The 24,513-nt window shown below is 43.3% G+C and overlaps 1 protein-coding gene across 3 annotated transcripts in view; it reads right to left on the minus strand.

The window, feature by feature from the left end:
- The window catches only part of COP1 (COP1 E3 ubiquitin ligase), a 125,993-nt gene that overhangs the window by 32,059 nt on the left and 69,421 nt on the right, over positions 1 to 24,513 (minus strand). For all 3 annotated transcript variants that reach the window (XM_065648919.1, XM_065648920.1, XM_065648918.1), the window contains exons 15-18: positions 24,044 to 24,160; positions 5,547 to 5,664; positions 1,507 to 1,631; positions 107 to 267 (exon numbers count right to left, since the gene is read on the minus strand). In XM_065648919.1, coding sequence (XP_065504991.1) covers positions 107 to 267; positions 1,507 to 1,631; positions 5,547 to 5,664; positions 24,044 to 24,160 — 521 coding nt within the window. The remainder of the gene's footprint in view (positions 1 to 106; positions 268 to 1,506; positions 1,632 to 5,546; positions 5,665 to 24,043; positions 24,161 to 24,513) is intronic.

Consider the following 24,513-nt stretch of genomic DNA (forward strand, 5'->3'; position numbering starts at 1 on the left):
CATGGGAAAATACCAAGTTGCAGTCAAACCCTCAGCAGTGCTATTTCATGAGAAAGCAGGAGGCATTCCTTCCGCACCCGGCTGGGTGCCTGAGCAGAAAGCTTACCCCATCTGGTAGTGCCCTCCAGCACACAGCACTCACAAACTCGTTTGTGTCATCTTCTTTGCGGTCCTTGTCCAGGACGCTTTTGACTGTATCAAACTTGAATGTCAGCAGTGTCTTTGAGAGGCCCTTATAGTATAGGTAAAGGGAATTATTTTCACTTCCTAGAAATAAAAAAAACCAAAAAACAAAAACCAGAAGATTAGGTTCTGGTAGCAGGAACAGAAATAAGGCTTCTTTTTAGTGGTTAAGACAAGACCAGACATTTCCTCCTTGTCGTTACCATCACGCTCGTGGTGCCCTGGCAACTGGGAGTGCTCCACAGCACTTTCATGACATTTAATAACAGAACCGGGCTTTATTACAAGACAAGTGCAGTTTGCAGTGCACTTACAAAACATGCAGAATCCCAACTGTCCCCCATAACTTCCTTTGGGCAGAGCATTTTGAGCAGAGCATCTACACTGCCACATAAAACACCGCTACACCCAGCCTGCTTGGTGTTACAGCTCCACGGCAGGTAGCACCGTCACAGTTTTGCTTGCCGTAATCAAGTATGACAGCTTGGTCTGTGGAGGTTTAAGTAAGAGAGACTAGACAGCGCGCAGGCTTTATTTAGAAATCCATCCCAATTTCTGCCTGGCAAGCTGCACAGAGACCAGAGAACACACAAGCTCAGGTCCTCCCTTCGGTGCTGGCGCAGCCGTCCTGCTCATCCCACAGCAATCAGCCTGTCACCGCTTTCCCACCAAGACCTGTGCATTTACAGAGGTTCAACAGTCCGGCTTAAGTGGTGAAAGGGTGGGAACAGCCAAAAGGGTAACTGCTTCAGGACAATCCCAGAATGTCAGGGATCGGAAGGGACCTCGAAAGCTCATCCAGTGCAATCCCCCCGCCAGAGCAGGACCACCCAGATGAGGTTACACAGGAAGGTGTCCAGGCGGGTTGGAATGTCTGCAGAGAAGGAGACTCCACAACCTCCCTGGGCAGCCAAAGACAATTCAGTCTTCTAGGGAGCTGTTCACAAGGAGGACAAGTACAGGACCACTCGTGTGGTCCAGGCTACTGCCCTTCCTTGGAAAGATGCGGGAGGACATGTCAGTTGGTAAACTTGAAAGACATTAAGTCATATCTACAGTGACTACATTAGCAGTTGACTTTTGGTGACAGCAAGTCTAAATTATCATATATGAAGAACTCATCTGAAATGGGAGGAAACCAACTCCAGACCCCCCGCTTATGTCAGAGGGGTCATTACTCCATTCCCTGGAAAGGGAGAGGAGGGTGGAAGTTCAGAATATTATTAAAAAGCCCCTGCAGCCACGTGGCACAATTGCTGGTGTGCTTTGCAACCAGAGAGGCACCAGCTCAGTTAACACTGTCAGGAGGGCGGCTCTACTCACCGCAGGCAATGTAGTCTCCGTTGGACGCGAGCCCTACGAAATTCTTCTCGTTGATGTGACCCTTGAAGGAGCGCAAGCAGTGAGGCTTCCCCACGTTCCACAGCTTCAGCTGACTGTCTGTTGACCTGAAAACAATACCTCGAATTATGCTGCTGCCATACAGCAGGAACTCCTCACTCCCGGCCCTGTGTTTTAACACCCCACCGGCAACGTGAACCTAGGAAACCTTAATGTGCTCCAGGAGATTTACCCCGCTTTCCATCATTTGCAACTCAGCCTGAGCTCGGAAAGGTATCACGTTATTTTAGAAGCCTGTCAAAACGCATTAGATGTTTGAATAAAAAACTTCCCCGAAGTATTACTCTTCCTTTCTCCTATCAATTGCAGAGAACTCCACTGGACTGTACAGCCTTTGGGCCATCGCTGCCTCCTCCAGATCCTCACGATCCACGACACATTGATTTTTTTTTTTGGTTGTTTTTCTTAAACCTCTACATCACAGACAAAATCTATCCCGTCCTCTGTGCCGGCTGCAACTCTCATTCATGCCCTTACAGGACTTGGGTAGGAAGCTGTCTCCTCCCTCTCCAGCTGCCCTGAAAGCACATTCTTCTCCTGCCCAATGTCAAGCAGCAGCACATAAAAACCTATGGGGGCCCCGAGTTGCTATTAGCATTAAATTGATGTGGTTTTCTCATGTGTAATTGAGACCGTATGGATACAGATCTCAAACTTCCACTTTTTTCACCTTGGCAGCAAAGCTAAATATTGCTATTAAAAACACAAGAATTCTGCTGGGATTAAAAACTCTGTTGGGATTAAATCAAAATTGATGTTTTCCATTGTTCCTCCCCTCATGCAAACATACCTGCCTTCAAAATGTTTTTCTATCTACTGTGAGCAAACATTTTCCCTTTGGCAAAAGAAAGGAGATGGGGGTAGTCTCCTCTGCCTGGCAGACCTCAACTGAAATAGGAAAATGCCAGGTTTCCAAGAGATACAGATTAATTTCTTCCCCCAAACCTGAGGGGATGCGAGCCCAGACATCACTCTAGTGATCGCCAGGCTCTGATATTCTGCCACTCAGTGACTTTTGGCGATACGCTCCACAACAGGGAAACAAATGCTGATGTGGTGGGACCAGAGCACCATGAAACCACCCTTGAGGAAAGGGGTAGTGCTGTTCTGACCTTAAATCTGAATTAAATTGGGAGCAGGACCTGTCAGCCTCCCGAGTGGAAGCAACACTCCCCTTGTGCAGATCATATCGCCCAACCTTGCTGCTTTCTGAATATTTAGAATTGAAAAGAAAAAACAAACCACCCAATATCCATCAAATATTACCAACAATGTAAGACATTAGCCCTGCACCAATGTCACATTTACCTAGAAATATAGCACAAAAGAGGAGAGATGCACCTCATGCTATACTGCAAACCCCTTATCTCAGCCCTCAGTGACAGCTGGAATGACAAAGGAGCGATAAGGGAGCTGCAGCAAGATTTGTTAGTCATTTGTAATAACAGTATGAGGTCAGATCAGAATGGAAGTATGAACTTTTATCAGTAAAACTGTGACTTAAGCAGGAGTGCCTTCCTCATTCCAGGTCTTGCTCTAAAACAGAGTATTCAGCTGCTCTGCCTAATGCTTGTTGCGCACCCATCCCTGTCCTATGCTGCTGGTCACCCTCCCTTCCCTTGTGCTCACCATCACAGTACCAGCACGGAAAGGGCAAAAGTAGCTCATAGAAGAGACAAAAAGGTATATGCCACTGCATTTTTGGCCCACAAGTGCAGGGAGGTGCCTTCTGTGCTATTAGGGCAGTCGTGTTGTTAAAATACTGCTTTTAAAAGCTTCAGAGTTGCCTGGAACCTAAACTTTTCTGAAGGCAGCGAAAAATAAAGCAGTGAAAGCCTAATCTCTGGTCTACAAGCTGTCAGATTCCTGTGACAGCTTTTGCTATTAGCTAACCCATCAAGAAGACCTCATATATAGGCACTTAACCTCTATATTTTCATATCATACACTCTAGATCTCTTCATTACAATAAAAACACTTTATTACTAATGGAATGCTTTTACTGTTAACAAATTCCCATCAAGCTTTAAGCCCTGTTTGCATTGCTTAGGATAACCATTCTGTAAAAAAAGAAAGTTATCCACCACTGCACTGCAAGGAGAGGAAAAGGCCGTTGATGCTGCTGGTGTTACTCTCCCCTTCTGGTTTCATATTCTCTCTCAAAAAAAAAAAATCATGGATGCACTGCTCTGTTAAATCTGTCTCTCTGTAAATCAGCACTGCAATCAATGTGTTGTGCTAAATACCACACAGTTCTGAACACCCTTGAGGTCAAAACCTAACTCTATAAGGCAAAGTAAATCAATGCAATCCATAAAATAGCTTTAGCTAGAAATCTAGAGAATCTGAATATACATATAATTTTTTCTTAAAAGAAATCAGTGCTTGATTTTTGGGGAGTCACTACTGCTGTCTCCTCTCCTCAATTTGCAAAAGAAAGACTTGAAAAATAACCTGTTCTCTCTGACATTTATTTCTGTTCATGCAGAAAAAGATATGTGGGCCCTCCAGTTAGTTCTCTACACCCTGTTGTTGCCTGTCCAAGTCTGACAGCTCTACCGATATTCCTCCCAGGACTGTGGGATAAGCTTTCTCAGGTGGTTGGCTCAAGCAGGACAGGACCACCCTGTCCTGAAACATCCCATGGATGCTGCTGCACTTGATCATGGCTGTAAAACATTCCCAGTCTCCTCCTGCTTCTATTAAACACCTTCTTCTTACTCAGATTTGCTTCTAAGCATTACATTTAATTTGCTCTGTGTTCTAAGTATGAATTTGCACCCTTATGGAGTTATAATGTTAATGGAAATAAGAAGAGAAGAGCTGATTAAATATCAACCAAACCAGAAGCCGCCAGGGAATCTTCAGCTTGGAGTAACTCACTAGCAACGTGAATACACCTAAAAATGCTCTTTTTTGGCTCCAGGCTCACAAAGCAAACTGTGTGAAAATACAAGACAGAACCAAGCTGGATAATCATTGGCTCGGTACAAGGCAGCAGATGTATTTTCTGGGACCAGACGTACCCCTGTGATCCACCCCTGCTGCCCTGGGGTGTTCTACAGGAGCACGGTGAGATCAAAGCTTCTCCTGCAGCCCCCCAGGGCTGCTTGTGTTTTCCCCATGGTGGAAGATGGGCTCAACCTCTGGTTTATTGCAGAGGCTCGCAGCCGGTCATAAAACCTTTCACTGTGTGATCTGACAGATGCTCATTCCCACATGATTGAAAACCTCCCTAAAAATGAGGCAGCCACATCTGGCTTTGGGACAGACACATCTGGGCACTTAACTGAAGCTGCAGAATATTGTTTTTTGGTGTTTCCATAGCAGATTTATGGCCTACCCTGGCTGAAAATCTGCGTGCTGTTAAGCCCACAAAATGCAGCTTCGCCTTGTCTGCTTTCTAACCCAAGTATAATCCTAAATAGGGCCTTCACAGAGCAGATCAATAAATTAACAACAAACTGCCCAGTCGGTCCTATCTGAGTAGCTTTCAAGTTGTGGCTAAACCTCTTCTTCAGACATAGTAGCACTATTTGATCACTTCTGTCGCTCATCAGCTGTGTTTTACTGCAGATTATTATCCTCAGGGCTCTGCCAGCAGCTTTCTCTACTGCAGAGCTCTGGTCAGGAGCATCCTCAGCACACACAGCACTTTGTAAAAACGGGAGTTCACCCGCAGCTTCCCATACCCAGGGCTTGTGGTCAGGAGCTGCATCTAGTTGTCTTCATATTCCTTCTCTTAAGCATTTTCGCTTCACAAGACAGAGCGAGAGCCAAGTGACACCGGGAATTAATTTCTATTTTTGTCTTGGAAGAAGAAAAAGCAATGATCTGCTTCCCAAAAGCACAGCGGCTAGCGCACACACCCGCCCACGCAGGTGAACTTGCACCGTGGCCCCGAGGAACGCCAGAAAGCAAGGGCTACAAAGTTTTTAGCCTACATAAAAGGCAATACTTACGCAGAGACGATTTCTTCCCCGCTCACAAATTTTGCGTAGGAGACTGCCTTGCGATGCCCTTTGAACACCATGATCGGCTGCTTAGTGTTGCGAAGATCGTAGTAGTGAACACAGTGATCTGGAGATGAGAAAGAAAAGGGGGAAAATTTAATCTAAAATTTAATCTAACAGTCAGCTCACAATAAAAGGGCTGCCAGCAGCTTCCACATCTCACTGGGAACCTCAGATAGGAGAAACAGTCTGCACTATAGCAAAGGTGTGTTCAAGCAGGTTTCTTAAAATGGTCCAAAAATTCAGTCTGGAAGGGTCCAAGTGGCCTTTCAAAGAGTCGGTGAGGGGAAAAGGTGCATCCGCGTGTGTGCACATCCACGTGTGCACATCCATCCTGCAAACCCCACCCGGCCCACGTGCCAGCCAGCAGCTAAAAGGGCTCTCGTCTCTCCTGCCCACGCACTCTAGTTGCCATTTCTAATTCCCTGCACCTCCTTCTCCTTCCTCAATCTGTCCCCTCTTGGAAAACTGCTGGAGAAGCCCAGGCTAAAAGCTCAGTCTGTTTGCTACTTAAATGGGATCGTGGAAAATAGGGACTAAATTGCTTGTGCTTACCCCAAATGGGTAACCTTCGTACTTTTGTTATTTGCTTCTCTCCTTTATTGCCAATCAAGAGAGAATTAGAATTTCTGCTAATGAAATAATAGACTAAAATCCAGTTCTTCTTAAGATTTCATTCACGGATGTGTCACAGTGCCATGACCACATAAAAGGGACCGCAACAGAATTAGTGAGACATCTCATTATCTGCACAACTAAATGTCAATTCCCAAGAAAACCAAAAAATAAGAACAGAAAACCCAATGGACCCAAGCCCCAAACACCCTCAATGTTTTTTCCAGCTCAACGAGGTTAATAAGCTTCTTTCAGCCTTTAATGTTGAACTTCGCTTGATTATCTCCTGCTATTCTGGAAGTGCAGGAGAAAAGGCTACACAAACACAAACACACAAGGAAACCGAGCTGGACGCCTTTCTCACCCAGACATCAGCCGAAAAATGCTCTGACCTTCCTCCCACTGAAATAACACTCACCAACGGAAGTTCATCACAAAGATTATTACATAGAAATGAATTTAAATGCCAATAGCGACAGTTATTTCTGTATTTGCAAAGCGTTTCAAAGCCGGGCCCTCAGCCATGCAAACAACACCCAGCTGTCATCAGAAATCCCGTGTGGTTTGAGAGATAACTGGATTTACATCGATCAAGCTACAGCAACCGCCATCAGACCGGCAAGGGTGGCTTCCCACCCGTATTAACGGGGTAATTAGTGGCTGTGGCAGGACAAGGGGCTATGTCAGAAACAGCTTGAGTGAAACGAGGCAGGCAGGCGAGTCGCCTTCCTCTCTAACTGCTGCCAGCATCTTCCTCTCTGCACGAGATGGGATCAGAGACTTCTCGGGTAAGAGGTTTCTGTCTCCCTCCCTCCTCGCCATGTAAAAGCAGATGCTGCATACAGCCACACTACATTTTCTCCAGCACTTACACCAGGTAGTGAACTGTCAAATTACTATTACACCCATTACTGCCAACACAAAAACGCTGGGAAGTGCCGTACCCCCAAGCACTCTTTCAAACACTCCCGTTTCTTCTACCGCTGAAATATTAACCCTCTGAACAGCTGACACCATCAACCGAAACCCCAGCATGTTCCTACCATTTGGGTATTTTAATTGGCGTTAGACAAGATGACGTTGCAAAAAGGTTATTCAATAAACGGGTTAATTTTCAAAGAAACGTTGAATTAAGTGTTAATATTCCTTCAACAAGATTTGGGCATCCTGGTCCCTTCCACCTCTCTGAATCACAGAACAGTTCAGGTTGGAAGGGACCTCCCCAGCTCCCCCAGTGCCCCCCCTGCCCTGAGCAGGGACATCTGCACCAGCTCCGGTTGCTCAGAGCCCCGTCCAGCCTGGCCTGGGATGTCTCCAGGGATGGTTCATCCACCGCCTCTCTGGGCAACCTGGGCCAGGCTCTCACCACCCTCACTGCAAAAAATCATCTTCTCATGTCTGGCCTGAAGGCTTGAGCCAAAAAAAAAAAAAAAATCCACATTTTCTCATCCGGCTGGTGTACTTGCTGCAGGAGCTACGAAACAGTTAACTAGCAACTGTTATTTTAATGAGCAGAATGATTCTAGCAGGGCTCTCTATTAGAAGCCAGTTAGTGGATAAGCCTTTCAAGCCTATTTTTGCTCACAGTTTCAACCTCCTCTCCAGCTGGCCCGTCATTAGGATACCTTTTGAGCACCAGATTTTATCCTTCAGCGGGCGGCAGGAAAGGTGTACCTGAGGATTGCTGTGTGTGAGCAGCTGGAGCAACGAGGGGAGGAAAGAGCTACAGCAGGGAAGACAAGACCATTTGCAGAGTAGAGGCACGAAGTTGCATTCACCCTCTAAAAACCAGAATAAACAGCTCCAAGCCTGCCGGCATCTGGTCCCAGCGCCACGTGTGCCTCCCGGCGCCGGCAGGGCAATCAATCACTGTCTGCTCTGATCACAAGTCTGGGGGAATGGGTAAGGCCAGTGGGTTCTAAAATTAGCCACTTAATTATTAATTGATTTCAGCAGCCAAAGTGTTCGTACCCAATTGAGGTTTGTGGGGATTTTTTTTAATTCAATTGAAGCAGCTATTTTTAAGCAGATATATGAAGACAAATGCTCAACGCATTCATTAAAATCAGAACAGGTGGTCATGTTTTACAATTAAAGAGATACTCTCTCTTGTAGGCCATATGGACTTTCCAAAAACATGATAAAAATGCCATCTGCCAAGGAAGCAGAGAGCCCAAAAATGAAGTGAAACGAGAAAAATACAACTTCCAGGTACCCCGGCAGCAGCCTCGCCCGGTGGAGTTTGATGAGCTGAGACTGTCCGAAATCAGCAGCACCCCGGGCACGCCAGCGGGTCCAAGGCGATGTGCTTGGGAAAGCTCAGAAAACAAATCAGTTCCAAAAGGAAAACAGAGTGGGCACCGAAGGGAATCAAACACTTCTCAAACTCTGTAAGAGCATCCCAGCATCCCACCGCCAGCATCCCTGGAAGGACATGGACCATACTCCACCGCGAACCAGTGACGCACAGGGGTGTTTACTGCTGGTTTTGCTCCTCAAACATGAGCATTAAAATCATTATTCGGCAATTTTTTTACAGTTCCCGCCCCGACCAGAAAACTAATTTAGAACTATTTCAACTTGGAAATGACATTTCCACAGTTAAAAGCCTCATGCCTAACCCTTGGGCAGCAACAGCTCGCTGCTTTACGGTTTCTTCTGTGTTCAGGCTTAATTGAAATATATATGAGCTAATGGGAAAGAACACGTATATATACAATACCATAACAAATTAAACACTCTGAAGAAATTCTCATCTAGTTCAATGTCACTGCAGAGGCTGAGCATGACAGGATACTGCTGCTCCACCTTCTGAATTCAAATGTTTGCTGGCAGGCAGTATTTGATATACATATATATGTATCTTTTTTAAGTGATCTCAGAAGGCCAAAAGGGCAGCTGAGCTCTGCCACTGCTGCTGAGAGGTCTCTGACCACAAGCCTGAGTTTCTAAATAGCGCTTTTCCAGAACACTCAAGAACTGCTCACTTCCCTTAAGATGCTGCTGCTTTCACCTTTGAGCCGTTTAGTGACAACTAATCAAGAATGCAGACTTTTCCAAACTTCTGAAAGATCCCACCGCCTCTTCAGTAAATATAACACACAAAGGATGGCATTCCTCACTGCTCAGCAGTTCAAAATTCACAATATTCCAGCTGGAAGAGCAGGGCGAAAGGGAAGGATGGGTTTGTGATGTACAAGGTGAGAGATCGGCACCTTGTCAATCTTGGTTCTCAAACTCAGTTTTATTGCAGGGATAGGGATGCAGCAAACAAACAGATGATGTGGTTACAAAATGTTCGGAAATCAGGTGAAAAACTTACTAAAAAAGAGAGCAGCAAATTGCTGATGGAGCCAGCAGCATCTTAGGTAACTTCAGAGCTGCTCAGAAAAAGGGAATTGCTCTTGGGTTTTCAGTTGTTTAAACAACAACAAGAGGCAAAGCCTGTTTTGGCCAAAAGTGATTTTCCTTACACTTAGATTTGTTAATAAAAAAAAATCACAAATCAGCTGTAACTGGCAGACTTCAGGCTCACATCACCTTCTGCAAAGCTCTTAACACACAGTGAGCAGCAACTCCTTGCGTACGCAGAGTGAGCAAGGGTTAGGAAAGAGCATCCCACTGCAGCAGTTCCACTGGGTACCAGGACATCCAGGGCAGCAACACACAACACCCAAAAAGCAAAGTGATTTAACTCTCCAGGTGCCCAGCCTCAGTAACATTCATTTTCCAGGTCATACGCTTCACCCACCTCCACCACAAACATTAACCAGTCAACAGCACAAGCTAACTCAGACCCCCCCAGGGCTTTTTTTGACCAAAACCCACTTATTCAAAGGGATATCAAGGCAAGGACAGCAACAGAAAAAAAAAAAAATCTATCTGCAATGCAACAGTTTTATATTCAATGGATGTAACGACTAGAAAGCCCCAGGAGCTGCATACAAACGTTCTGTGGCTCCCCTCCGGAAAACTGAATTGCTGGAGAATCAATGACCATTTTTCTTATTTCGATCATTTAGAAATGCGTATTTCTCAACTGTTCAATATTTAGATTATTGACCCATTCAAAAAATAAGTAATTTACATTGCTCTCAGGTTTTTTCAGTGCTTACAGACTTGAGAATATAAGTGGTGCTCACTGCTACACATCAGATGAATGTTACAGCCGAGAAGCTGCCCATATTCAAAACCAAAGGTGCAGGGTGGGGAGCCAGATGTTAATTAAGCGATCTGTTACAAGTCTGCTGTTATCAAAGCATATTTTAAACTTTTTTTTTTTTTTTTAAGGATCTTCAATACCCAACTTAGGTGTCAGGTTAATTTGATATATTAATGCTCTGGCTACAGCCCGCAGTCCTGCATGTCTCGTGCTACAGCTGTTCTACCACAACAGAAGCCCAGGTTAAAGCATAACCTTTAAATATATTTATCTTGTGCTTCTTTGACCATGATGATCTGATTTGTTGCACCTAGTAACTCACATCCTCAGCTGATGACTCCCTCAGCTTTTTCTATTTGTTTTCCTCCACCTGAACTTCAAGCCTGGATCAAGGCTGCATCTTTTCACCAGTGAAACTGTGCATCAGTAGTAAGAACAAGAGACAACTTATAGTCTGAGGGGTGTATTTAAAGGACTTGCTCAACAAGATTTGAACTGAGTCAGAGCAAATTCGGTGCAAGAAACCTCTGCTCGCCTCCGATTAGGTTATCTTGAAGAAACAAGAGCAACAAAATGGAAGGGCACAAAAAAGCCTCCAAAATATTTTTGGTCAGAAAAAAAGACGAGAGATTTGATTTCATGGAGTTTGATTCCGTTTCTACTTTCACTGGTTAAAAAATTATTTCCGAGATCCTGAAGGAAGCTCACCATTGCTCGGTACATATTGAAGAGGTTAGCTGAAACCTAATCATTTATATTTAAACATCTACCTATAGAAACTGATCTTCCCTTTCACTTTTTTTCTCCTCTGCATATCAAGCGTAAGCAAAATTAGCACAGAGTGGACAGAACGAAGCCTTCAAAGCTGCCTCAAATTGTATCTAGGCAACTTGTTTAGCAGGAAAATATAATCATATCCTTATGCCTTCAAGTGTCCAGAGCCCAGTGGTTCAAACCAAAGCTTGTGTTTCAAGTGTCTCCGGCTGAAAGAATACATGTTGTCGTCCCCCTCGGTGATGTTCCATGAAGGAGAGGGCAAGCCACATTTATGAACTTTTGTCAAACACAAACAAGCAGGAAAAGAAGGGAAATTCAACATCAAGACGGGTTAACCAAACATCTCTTTCAGCCAGGCTCGGTGTGATTTCTTGCAATAAAAACGAAGCTTGTATCCTCAGAGGTAAAGCCTTTGGCTAGACTAAAAATGGAAACAGAATCAGGAGGCTCACGTGCAACCTCAGTTTCCACCGTTAAAAACTTTTCTTCTGTTAGTACAGAAAAAGAGGAAGATAAAAAGGGACAACATCCCGATTTAGAAGTAAACTCAAATCAACACTGTATTGCAGTACACTGAAGATGACTTGGCACATCAGATGCCTCGGTCCTTAGAGAAACCTGAACAAGGGCCAGGTTAAATCAGTGCTGCTCTGTCCCAAAAACCCGAGAAAAGACAGACAGCTGCTATTAGAACCTAAACCTTGAAGACAAAATGCTTTAAAATTAGTTTTCCTGTTATTTGAGAGTAGACCTACAAAAGCCTCAGCACTCTCTTGACCTCGAAGCCATTTAGCAGTCTGCACGCATACTTAGAGATTAACTAAAAAGCTACTAATAAGGCAGCAGAGCCTCTCCAGTGGATCTTCTACATCCCTTCACACCAGGAAACGGCCTCCCCACAAAAGCAGCGATATCAAAGGCTGGTCAAAACATAATTCAGGATTTAATTATGAAGAAGTTCAAACTGAAACTTAATCCTACACAGAGTTTGTTTGAAATCGAGTTTTGCTCAAGAGCCCTGGAAGCTGTAGGATAACGTAGGTTGGAAGGGACCTCTGGAATGCAGCCTGTCTGACGTCCCACTCCAAGAAGAGAGAACTGCAAAGTTGGATTCAACTTCCAAATTAAATAATTGTGCTCAAGGGTCCTACAGAGTCAAGCTGTGAGTGTTTTCAAAGACGGAGGTTCCGCAAACTCTTCCCTCATCTCAGCTGCCCTGAAAAGTACTCTTAGGTCAAAGGATTAGTGAGAAGTTTTTTAAAATCCAAATTTGCTTAAGCTATTTGCTTATTGACATAAGTAAGAAAAGGCATTAACCCACCTCTCAGCATTCCAGCAATAAAGTTCAGGCTGTGTTTTGCTGCATAAGTTTCTGGTTTCTCAGATCTTTTAGTTTTTGTCCACCTGCTCCCACATGATGGGGGTGGCAAAAGGCACCTGCCATACAACCTTAGTTCTCCTCTAATTCAACTTTTTCTTCTTTCTTGTAAAAAAGAAAATTGAGAACTGCTGAACTTCAACTGTTTCCAAGCGTGCAATAACAAAGCACAGCACTTGGAGATCTTCGTGTGACAGGAGTGGCTTTAATCAAAAAGTTTAGGGTGGAGATTTAACCTGCCCTACAGCAGAGGGGCAGACTGGAGTTCGAACATCCATACGTGGGTCTCGCTCCAGACAGAAGATTTGGGATGTAGGACAGTTGAACCCTCCATCTCCAGGAATAATTTAACCCAATAAGATAGGTGAACTTTCACGTAGGGATTACAAAAAAAGACTATTTTTAATCTTGGGTCTCTTCCAGGGCAGAAGAGAGCATATGGAGAAAGAAAAGGATCTTTATTATAGCAATAGAAATGCAGGGTGGCATCTGGGCATTCAACAGAGAATGGCGAGGAAGCCTTTCAGCCAAGGAAACACTATAAAGACATTTATTTCATTTGACAGAGTAATACCAGGACGGGATGCGATCAGCACAGGCTTTGGCCTATCACCAGCCATTTCAGGGAGAGAACACAGTGCGATCGTTTCCACTACATAAAGAAAATAGATGCTCTGGGAAAAGAGAAAAGGCAAAAATGCACCAGAGACAGGAAACAAAGTGGACCTGAATTCAAGCGAATGAAGCCCTGCACCAAAAATTAACACGAGAATTTTCTAAAGAAATTAGATAATATCGACAGCAGCGAGTTGACATCAGTGCCCTCTTTACAAACCATTTCCTTTACTGTAAGGAAAGAGATTAAGAATGGGTTTGATACAGCCTGAAGCAAAGAACCTTTGACAGACGAAACTATGCGGAGCATTTTGCTGAAGAATGCACTGTGCTGTTTTCCACTTTCAGCATGACAAATCACACGAGGAGGAGAGAGCAGAAATAAATCCATTTCACCCCAACATCTCCCTGTAGAACACTGCAGCACGGGCAAAGCTAACTGGTATTTTGTTGTTTTTCCTGTATATACCTTCCCTTAAAAAAAAAAACCCAAACGAAAACAAACCCCAAAAACCAACACAATAAAACAAGCAAATTTTATCTTAACAGCCATCATTACAAGCACATTAAAATGTTTGTAATGTTTGCTGGTTATGGCTTTGTATTCACAATTTTCTGTTCCAGCAGAAATTGCAAGTACTTTGTTTCTATAAGACAAAATTACCTATTTGATGCATTTGCTTTTTCCTCCTCTTTCTACCTGGAGTTCCCTTTGCAGTAAAGGAACAGTTTTTCTCTGAATAACCACTTTGCTTTGCCCTGGGGGGGATCTCCGCAATCTCTTCTAGAAGCAACGCTCTGGTCCACAGCGGCAAGCTGGAACAATGCCCTTATTTTTGTATTTCACATGCGTGCCCGAGATGATTTGGGATGCAGTACTTCCTTCGTGTCGCCTATCACAGCTCTGTCTAGACAAGTGGTCGCAAACACCCTTGTACCAGACTCCCAGGGAGCTCCTGCTCCCCCCCCATCTTCACAGGTGTCTAAAACTCAACGGCCACCCAAAGAGGGACTGAACTTTGGAAAAGCACTCGATAGGTATCTTCCTTGCAAGGCAAAGCCTCCCCCATCTGCTCTTCCCTTATAGAATGCTCTGAAAACTACAGAAGATTAAGCAAGGTCTGTATGATTTATTTTGCTGGTGGCAAAATCTTAAAAAAAAAAACCAAACCAAAACAAAAAACCCCCTTTTAAGCAAGGAAGCCACAGAGTCTGTGATGTTAGCGAGGAGATGAAAGGAAGTTTCTAATGCAGTGGAAGGCACATGGGTATTTAGGGATGACAACTCAATCTCATTTTCCTACACTGCAATACAGATGATAGGCAACAGCCTCCAAAAAAATCACATTTAGGGAATACAATATAAATCCAGCCTCCAAAATATCATATTTAGGGAATCCAACACAAATCCAGGCCAGGTTTTCATTTAAATGAAGGAATACACAGCTTTAAGCAAATGCCTAACAGTGTTCTGTTTAGCAGGCTGGATGACAAAGGAAGCAACACTCCACAAAACCTGAATTACAGAGAGCTGAGGTTAGATTAAACACGTCTGGTAGCCTCAGTTTAAAGCCTGGCAAAGCCGACACCACAAATAAGCACTTTCTGCATTCCCTTCTACCAAGGAAAGGCTCAGGGATGCAACAACAGAGGGTTTCAGGTTGGCACTTGAAATATTTTGACAGAGCTCTGCAAGGAAGACTGTACCCTGCCTCAGCCAGTGATTTTCATCTCTTACCAACGCCAAATGTGCTTTTTTTCTTTTTAATGTATATCAACACTAGCATTTCACTAAAGATCTATATCTCCCTCTGCTGAACAGATGAAGGGAACAGCAGCCTCGATGGGAACCGCCAACTGGGTTTTTAACCTTTGTATTCGACAGATTCCCCATGGCTTGAAGTTACAGATGACATTTGCCGGGTTATGGATAACGGTCTTTACACACTGGGGACATTTTTTACTGACTTCTCTAAAGCTTTTGACACAGCAGCCCATAAAACCTCCACCCTAAATAACTTGTCTCGTATTAAGGAGAGAAGGAGGAGACATAAAACATTAGAGATCTTAATCAGTTGAGAAAAGGGCTCTGATGGGAGGGGGAAGCAAAGCACATTTCTCTAAAACTCCTTTGAAACTTTGACCTTTATGGTTTTAAAGAGCTACAGAGATTTCTCGGAGGAATGAGGGATAGCTGGGTTTTGTGCAATTCAAAGATTGCCTTCTATCAGAGTGTTGGAGAAACAAAATATTCAGAACACAGAAGGAAGATTTACTCATGTCACAAAAGCAATGCAGACAACAGCAGCAGCAACCTGCAGCTTTTGGAAGAATTCATTCTTTATGCCTGAAAAAGAAAAGAAGAATTATGTACCATTCAGGCTCTTAAACCAACTTTTCTCCTTGACTATGTAACATGTACAATTCTATATGCACTAGTGCATGTAGCCCAATGTCCAAAATGAGTTTTAAGACACCCAGAACACGTGAAGAACAGTCATTTTACAGTAAAAGGTGCTTCAACTCATGCTGCCTAAATGGACTACATCTCTGAAGATCTGAAACTTCTCACCTGAGCACCAGGAGTCTTACTTGTACAATGACTGCTGGATATATCTTTTAAAGCCAGAAGTACTACATAATTCACCGAACGGATCTCTCCCATTTCAAGATACTTATTGCCCACAGTATTTGTTCTTACTGCAAACCCGTGTCAGCTCTGGTTCTTGAACGACTCAAAGTTGTGCAGGTCAGGGAGCTGTGATGGAGGGAAAGGGCAGAGTCAGACTCCTAGAGGCCAAGATCACGTAGATAAGGGCTTAGGACATTAAGGAAGGCACAGAAGAACATCCTCCCTACGATTTTAGGAGTACATTTATGAAGCAACAGCTTTAGGGTTTTTATCCTATCAGCAAACATCATACGAAAAGAACCAAACAGGCTTCAGAGCAGCCAAACAGTCTCTACGGAAAGCGCAGGCGGCTGCCCTATGCATGACAATGCAGCTGAGGAGCAGGGTTTGCCAAATTACCAGTCAAACCTGATTTTGGTCCAGAACTACCTTTTGCTGCACCAGCCTGAGGAGACAGCAGCTTTCTTTTACTGGGTTCTGGAGATGACAATCCGCGTCACCACCTAAACTGCCCCTCAAAGCAGACCCTGCTGGAAGAGACAATGGATAATAAATATAGCGTCACAATCACTAATATTCAAGTTAGAGAATGCTTAAACCAAAACCCCAAAGGTATGGTGGGATTATGCAGACAAGGAAATAAGCACAGGAAAATACACAATGATACGCATGTATGCAACGTAGAAAAGAGGCAAAGTACGCTCTAGCTATGCAATGAAGTAAGTGATGTGAAGAGGAACTAGATTTGCACACACATCTACAGTCTTTTTGCTGTCTTAAGATTCAAGTGGCTAAGAAAGCATTTTTTAGACAAATCCCTCTCAACCTAGCCCAAGCGTTCAAAATGCCTCCTCTTAAAAACACACACCGCGCTTGGATGCTCACACTATCAAAACAAAGCCTTTGAGGTGAGAGCCCAGACTGCGTTCGCAGGTTATAGATTTTCCCTGTGCAACGTGACAATCTTCACCAGTTTGTATGGAAAAAGCAGCGGGTGTTATAAAAGTCTAAATGTGCACAGTACCCAAATAAAAGGCTGGAACGGTCAATCTACAAGACAACACAGGAAGCCGTTACAGACCAGGTCATGGCAATGAGCAATTCCTTTAAATGAGCTACCAGAAAAACTGCAGCTTTGGAAAATGTTGAGGTTGGAAAGAATTAAACTCCAAGGGACACAGCAACAGCTAGTAGCAAGAGCAATTTAGCATTCTGAGGAAAAGACAAATCTTGAAGTTGCCTACTCTGTTCCTAAATTTCAAGGCTCATTTCAATTTTAATGTGAATTTTGTAACATTGACTAAATGACTGCTAAACCAGTCAGAAGACGAAATGTTCAGGAAAAGAATACTTAAGCAAACAATTAGCACACTCATTTCTGCTAATGACAGATTTATCCTTTTCTCCAGAGAATCAAATGGAGCTTTTCAAGTTCGTTTTATACGTTCGCTTGTTACCGAAGTGTGACGACCCCTGGGATAAAGTCTGGAAACTCCCAACGGGTCTCTATATTGCTACTATCCATTGCAAACGCTTTATCCAACGCAAGTCAGAGACTACTTTCCCTGTGCAAGTAAAAAAGAAGTTATAGAAGCTTTTAAACTCTGAAGCTTATGTGAAATTTGGACACAGTGCAGTGCCTGGCTGATCCGGTAGCATCCCTGATGTGCAGATACAGGCAAGACAGCTTAACCGCAAACATCGTAGGTTTAAATAACACAGCACAGCTGCATTTCTCCTGCACAGAAGCAGAATGTGATCTACCTACCAGCACCAGAAAGATTGTCTTCACCAGGATGGCAGAACATACAGCTCGATACTTCCAGATACACCTCAGCATCCAAGAAGAGGGATAACTTTTAAGTCAGACCTTCAAGACTGTGTTTTAACCTGAACAACTCCACTAAATTCAGTGCTTCCCCTACAACAAATACTGTTGGGACAGAAATACGATCCAAACCACACTGGCCAAAAATACAGATTCCTCCAAACAACCCTCAGCTGATTGAAGTGCTACAGATGCTTTTAAGTTTACAACAGATAAAACCTTTGCAATGAATTCTGAAATGAGTTTAAATTATAAGGTAGCGAGTGTGCTCTTCCAAAACATGGACCTTGTCCCCTCTTTACCCCACCAATAGCCTTGGAGATCATGGGCTAGAGGAAGATTATTGAATACTCACAAAAAAAAAAGAAAATATGCTCTGCAGGTGAAGTCCAGTACAAATAACAGGCAAACCCTGGACAGCTGCATGCCATAAAGGCTGAATTTTGAACACTGCCGTGAACTTTTCCACAGGCTCAAAAGAAACGCCTAACCTTTGCCTGTGTCTTTGAATACCGTGCTGAATCCATACGCTAAAGGTAATCGTGTAGCTTAAGCCCAAAGAAGATGCCTAACTCCACCCAAAACATGTCATATATTCACAAAACCAGATTTTTTTTCTGAGTCACTGCAGGCTTTCAATACAGCAGAGCACCTGCCCATGAGAATCTATTAAGGTAAGACCTTGCTTTCAGCTGGAAAACATTAATTCTCTTCCAAAAAGGCACACTGCCTTCTTGGTCATTAATATCACATAATTCTTCCTAGCTGAGCGACAAGGCAGGCAAGTCACCCAGATGCGAGGCAGCGTGAAAGGCTAGCTCTACAGAGAGATGTTTGGAAAAGAGAAATCACTGCTCCAGTTACTGCAGCAGGAAAATCAATATTTCACTGGACAAGGATGGTCTCCAAAGTGGTCCTGCTTGGACAGCGTGTATATTAGCAAGATTGAACGATGCTGATAAAGAAGTCACATGCGACCTTGAACCGTAAGTGCGTCAGGGCCATGCGGAGATCTTAAGGGGCAGGTAAATAGTTGCAAATGAAAACAAAGCTATTGACATGGCAACAGGAGCCCTTTGGTGTGCTGGATGCTGTGGGTTGGTACCACTAGTTTTGTGGCCATTCTATAATGAAAGAAAGGCGGCAGCTTTTGAAGCCAGAGCATGATACCATCCTGTAATGCTGAAGATGGTGCGCAGGGAAGATCTTTTAAAAAGCATGCAAAACCTGCCAGGAAAGGGCAAAACTGCCTTTGAAGGAAAAGCATTTTCTTGAGAAGTGCTCTTGCTCAGTGTCACCGTACAAGTGGGGAAGGGAACAAGGAAGAGAGGCAGAGAAGGCAAGAAAGGGAAGAAACCTCGTGTTCCATGAGGATTCACCCCTTGGTCACTAATGTTGGCCACAATTCAGGCTGCCAAAAGCCAACCTGAGGCTGAGCTGAGCCAGAAAAAAAGGCAAACCGGTTGTGGCCACACAATTGCCAGTACGAAGCAAGAGATAGAAAAGCAAAATCAGAAGTGTTTAGGAGGGATTACAGTATCCCCAGTGCAGGTAGCCTCAAACTCTGAAGCTGCAACCAACATAAAATGAGCTTTGCTCTGTGTTTTCCCTCTCCTGGTCACTTCATCTGAACCCGCAGTCAGGAGTTTGTGACAATGCAGTGAAGTGTTTTGGAGACCTGATCAAGGTTAAGACTAACCCAGCAAAACCTTCAGCTCTCTCTGACCACGCTGCCGCTGTTCTGTGGCTCTTGTCTGTCCATCCGTACTTGTCCATCGCTTGCATTTATTTTGTGAAGCTCCTGCAGAGCAGGTGGTATCTGTCCTGCATTTCTGCAGCCCTGAGGAACCCTCCCCATCCCCCAGTCCAACCTACTAGATTTGTGGGTCCTACAGGGGAAAAAAAAAAAATAGCATGCGAGAGGATGCGTCTAGTGTAAGAACTTTGGAATCTGAAGTTTTGATGACATGATCTCTGCATAATATATGGGAAATAAAAGGTCAGTGGTAGGCGCTGACAGCGTTACAGCATGCTGGGAATAAAGCATCGCTACTATCAATAGCTCCGCTGAGCTCACTCCAGTCAGCAGACAGTCTGATCTCACCCAGACTGCACAACTTGGACAGTCAAGCTGCAAACCGCATGCATTTTCAGCCTTTTTTTTTTTTTTTAAAGCAAGTAGATGGTACTCCTAGAAAATATATGGGTTGAGGGCATCAGTGCTATTGCCGAGGCAGAACAATAATAACTTCAGTCATGATTTATATGGCTAATTTCAGGATAAAACCCTATCTGTTTTTAAAAAGAGGAAAAGACCACAAAATTACCTGATTTTGTATTCGGCAGTGATTACGGTTTATACTGCCCAATGTTTCAACTCAGTAAGCATGCAAATAGAATATTTTATTAAAGTAACAGACAAAAGGGATCTTTTCTTCTTTATGTGCCCTCTCCACCGAAACAGATTTTATCAGGCTGCAGCCAGACACACTAGCTTCCGTCTCACCTGAAGTGCCTGTCTGGTTTTAAGAGAATTATTTCCCAAACCAAATACCCATTCCTCTCTCGTACAGGCTCTATTTCCAGTTTATTGCTCATTTGTTCTGTTTTAAGCTACCAAAACGATCTTTTGGTCACCTAAAAGCTTTCAGAGTGAAGAGCCCAGAAAAGAAACATATATATCATGCATATTAGATGGTAATACTGAGATTTGCTTCTATAGTGGCAACTAAAGCATGGTTTTCTATGGCATCTAAAGCCAACCCAGTACTCTCTACTAAAGTGCTCCATATGGAGAGACACAATTGAACACTTCAGCATGGCTACATCTAAAAGTTCCACGATCACTACTCGTGTTTACCAACAGGTACAGTAGAAGCACAGAGGGTTTGACCAAGAAATCCACAGAAATCCCAGTTCCGGCCCACATGACGTCCTTTTCAGGAGGCATCAATTCAAGGCAGTCGCTTCATGTTCTCCTCCTGCAGCCAACGATGGGACCTGCTGAGGAACTCGGCACAAGGACAAAAGGGATGTTCTCCGCAAAGGAAGAACAGTGTGAACAAACAGCAGCGAGCTCCCTAGCAGAATGTCAACATCATCTCATCAGGGAGAAAAACCACAGCCAAAGCTGCTGGAGCAATAACGCCCATTTCACTGACCGCACCACAGGGTTTGCAGTCTGACCTCGCTTCTAAATCCGTCACTGCGGTCCTTTGGTTCATCCCTTTTATTTGACAATACAGCATGGGTGCAGGTGGAAACACTTTCTGAAAACAAGATCTCTGGTTGGGGATTACTTACAGAGCCCTGGAGCTGCGGGTGCACGACGGTAGGTACTTACACCACCATATGGTGAGGGACCCAGCTGAGGGTCCAGCTGCCGTCACTCCCAGCCCTGGAGATGCAGAAATGACCCCATCCCAAAGAGCCCTGGTTTGAGAACTTGAGGTGCTCAGAAGATGGGGAAAAAAAGGGCAATGAGAACATCTCATCGGGCTGCTGCAGCAGCTCACGTAACTCACACCACCACATGCTGGTAGAACTCTATGTGACTTCTAAGTATCTTCCTATTTTTCTGCAAAAGGAAGTTCTTCTAAAACTGGAAAAAGTGAGAGAAAGCACAAAGGTTCCTCCCTGAACATTTTAGCCATGCACAACGTAGCATCACTGGCAGAAGTGAGCCAACAGTCAAAATTTTACTAACAAATGAGAACAGGTATATAAACTGGAGAGAGGTACAGAACACCTTAAAACAGCGATCCTATTTCTGTGCAGAATGCAAAGGAGGAACCAGCACAGAGCTTCAAAGAGATGTTGATCTACCTGAAGCATCTGATGAGGAAAACCCATTTCAAAGAGGCATTTCTAATAGATGGAGGGAAGTGGGCAAGATGCATTAGCCAAGGGCAGAGGAAAGTGTTTCACGAAGCAAGGTGTGAAAGAACAAGATCTTATGAAAAGGGGTTTCAGCTGTATGGATGGTTGGGAAAGACCCTCAAGTGGAAAAAAAAAAAAATCAAACCAACAAGAAACGAAAATTGGAAAAAAATTTCAAAATATTAACAGTGAAAAAATTGAGACTTGCAGTTAAAATTGACTGCAAAAGCAAGGCACACAAGCTTGCAAGCTATTCTGCATACGAAGAAAGAGGGGAACTGAAACATCTGTGTTTAGTAATTTAATAAAGGTATACTAAATCAATTTACTTCCTTCTTTTATATCTCAAATATGAAGTACCAATACTTCCCCCCACCAACCATTTAATCAATTGCTTCTCTCATCAAGTCAAACTATAAATACACATACACACATAAACAACATTAAGTTCCATCAAATCAACAAATAAAATAAGAGAGTATATACAGAAGCAGCACTTCTGCCTAAATACTGTACAAAACTGCGTTGGGCATGCAATGCTAGCAAGTCTTGGCTCTTTTACCATTGAATAAATCACTGAATAAGCAACTGAAACAATTTGCAAAACTTGAAGTCCTCCAAGCACGTGAACAAGCCAAGGCAGAGCTAGGACAGCTTTCTAAAATTGCCCACTACACTAGTGACTCAATTAAGTGTTGAGTGTTTTACACCACTCATCTTTATTCCTACTGGGGGGCAAACAGGAATGGCCAAGTTAGTGCACCCAATCTTTTTTTTTTTAATACTGCTACTCAAAACCACCAGCTTTGACTCTTCCTTTATTAATTTTATAGCCCATGTTGCAAATCACACTATTTACAAGTTATATTGCTTTTCCCACAGACTAAATGGAATTAGTAAACAAGACAAGCTGAAATCGATGGAGGAGAAAAAGCTGTCGTAACACATGAAACAGGACTGTTTGACTATATGGAGAATGAAAGCAGACACTAGCTCATTTCTTTGCTTTTTTTGTTTGTTTTAGGAGTTCAGAAATAACATATTTTTCAAGATCCCAGTATGTCTCTTAATTTCATATACCATTTTTTTCACACGTACGTCTGACTGAAAGATCAATTAGAATTCTTTTGTGAGAAGTAATTCCCATCAGTTCAATTACTCCACGTAATTGTTTCAGCAATCATAGTTAAATATCCATTTTAATTTTTATTTAGAGACTCAATTACCAAGCATAAAGCAGATGTAAATACTTTTAAAATTTTATCTTCTCTCCCTCCTACGCCTTCTTCCCCAGTAAAAATACCATTTTTACTCCTCAGCATTCTCTAAATGATAAAAACGCATATGTAGTCATTTAAATCCTCCATGTAACTCCTAGTACTCGCTAATGCTTCCATGCAAATTCCCCCTCCGCCTTCATCCTGGTAACTGATGTATCAGGAAGAATTCTGTTGCATGGTACGTATCTATTTTAATCAGCATCTGATCTGTTTGGATCTGGTGCTCTTATCTTTCCCTACAGCCTTTCACAGGTAGCTCCTTTCATTCACATGCTGCGAGTAGGTATTGTAATTCAATTCTATTCTTGCACGTAATTCACTAAACTACAGCAAGATGCCTGTCAAGCAAGTCAATATTTTACACTCCAACTTGAATCCATTTTTTGCAGTGTATCAAAATGCAAATTTATTTTTTCCTCTTAAGAGTCACAATCTAAGTAGAACCAGCTTGGAAACGGGAATATCTAAATGAAATGGCAAGGCAGCGGTTGCGAGAACGATCAATGTATCTCCTGAAGTCCAGAGATAACAAATGTCATCAGAACATCTAGTTACAGGTGCATTAAAACTCCCCGAGGAGAAAGAAAATGCAGAGTTGGTTAAACATTAACAGGTACCTCTGAGTTTCAGTAGCTGCATGCAGAGCATGATACAGTTTCCTCCCAAAACGATACCAGCTCTGCTCTCAAATCTTTGTACTACCACCAAGAACTATTTAATTTAAGTGTATAAAAGGCTCATCGTGCCTTCCTCACTGACTACTTAAAAAACCTCACTGTTAACAGTGATGCGTTGCCCAACCTAGAAGAACACTGGGACTGTAGTTACGGGAAACGCACACAGCCACTGTTTTACAGCACGCCCCAGGTAAAACCAGTTAAAACTCCCAGTGTGGCTTCATTGTATTTATAGAGCAACGCTATAAATCAGCAGGAACACCTATCAGCATGTTAACACATTAACTTTGCTATGAGATTCTCAAAGCTGAGCTTTGCCTGGTTGCCTTAGTGATCTCAATCAATACACCGGGCGACTCGCTTTCCTGAGCTTTTGTCTCTGATAGAGGCGCCCAAATTAAAGAGTCAGGCTGCAGGATGACACGTGAGCATCACGATGTCTTCCGGGTGACTCCACACTTGGAAAGTCTTACTCAGGGGTATTTTAACTGCAAAGACACCTTAGTCTTGGATATAGCAGCCAACCTTGCTTCTTTGGGGCTGGGAATAAGAAACAAAGGAGGAAGAAACAGTATCTCTGTGCCCAAAAACCTGTTTACCTACCTGCACAGCCAAAAGCTAGGTGATACCTGGAAGAGGGGCTGAATTTGACACAACACACGTTAGCCTTGGCCTCAATGCTTGCTACCGAGTTGTCCAGGTTGGTAGACCACAGCTTCACTAGAGAAACAGAAAAAGAAAAATAAGTGAACAAAAACAAAACAGGGAAAGAAAAAAAAAAAAAAAAAAAAAATCAACCTCATCTGAAAAGCATAAAAATCTATTATTTCACAAATAAGATTCTTAAGAGCCTCAACTCGCCAAGATGTTAGTTATCATAAAGCATAAGATGCTGATGGCTGCGAAGCTTGAGAACTTTCTCAAGTGTGCACTGTAAATATTCTGCCCATCTCCATACATGCAGGAGATGCTGAAAGTCCACATCCCACACAGCTGAGAACATCAGAGCAGGCAACTAACCACATATTAGAATTTTAGCTTTTGAGGCCACTGGAGTGCAGATTCATATACCC

The sequence above is a fragment of the Caloenas nicobarica genome, chromosome 20 (genome assembly GCF_036013445.1).
Source record: "Caloenas nicobarica isolate bCalNic1 chromosome 20, bCalNic1.hap1, whole genome shotgun sequence".
In the NCBI taxonomy this organism is placed as follows: domain Eukaryota; kingdom Metazoa; phylum Chordata; class Aves; order Columbiformes; family Columbidae; genus Caloenas; species Caloenas nicobarica.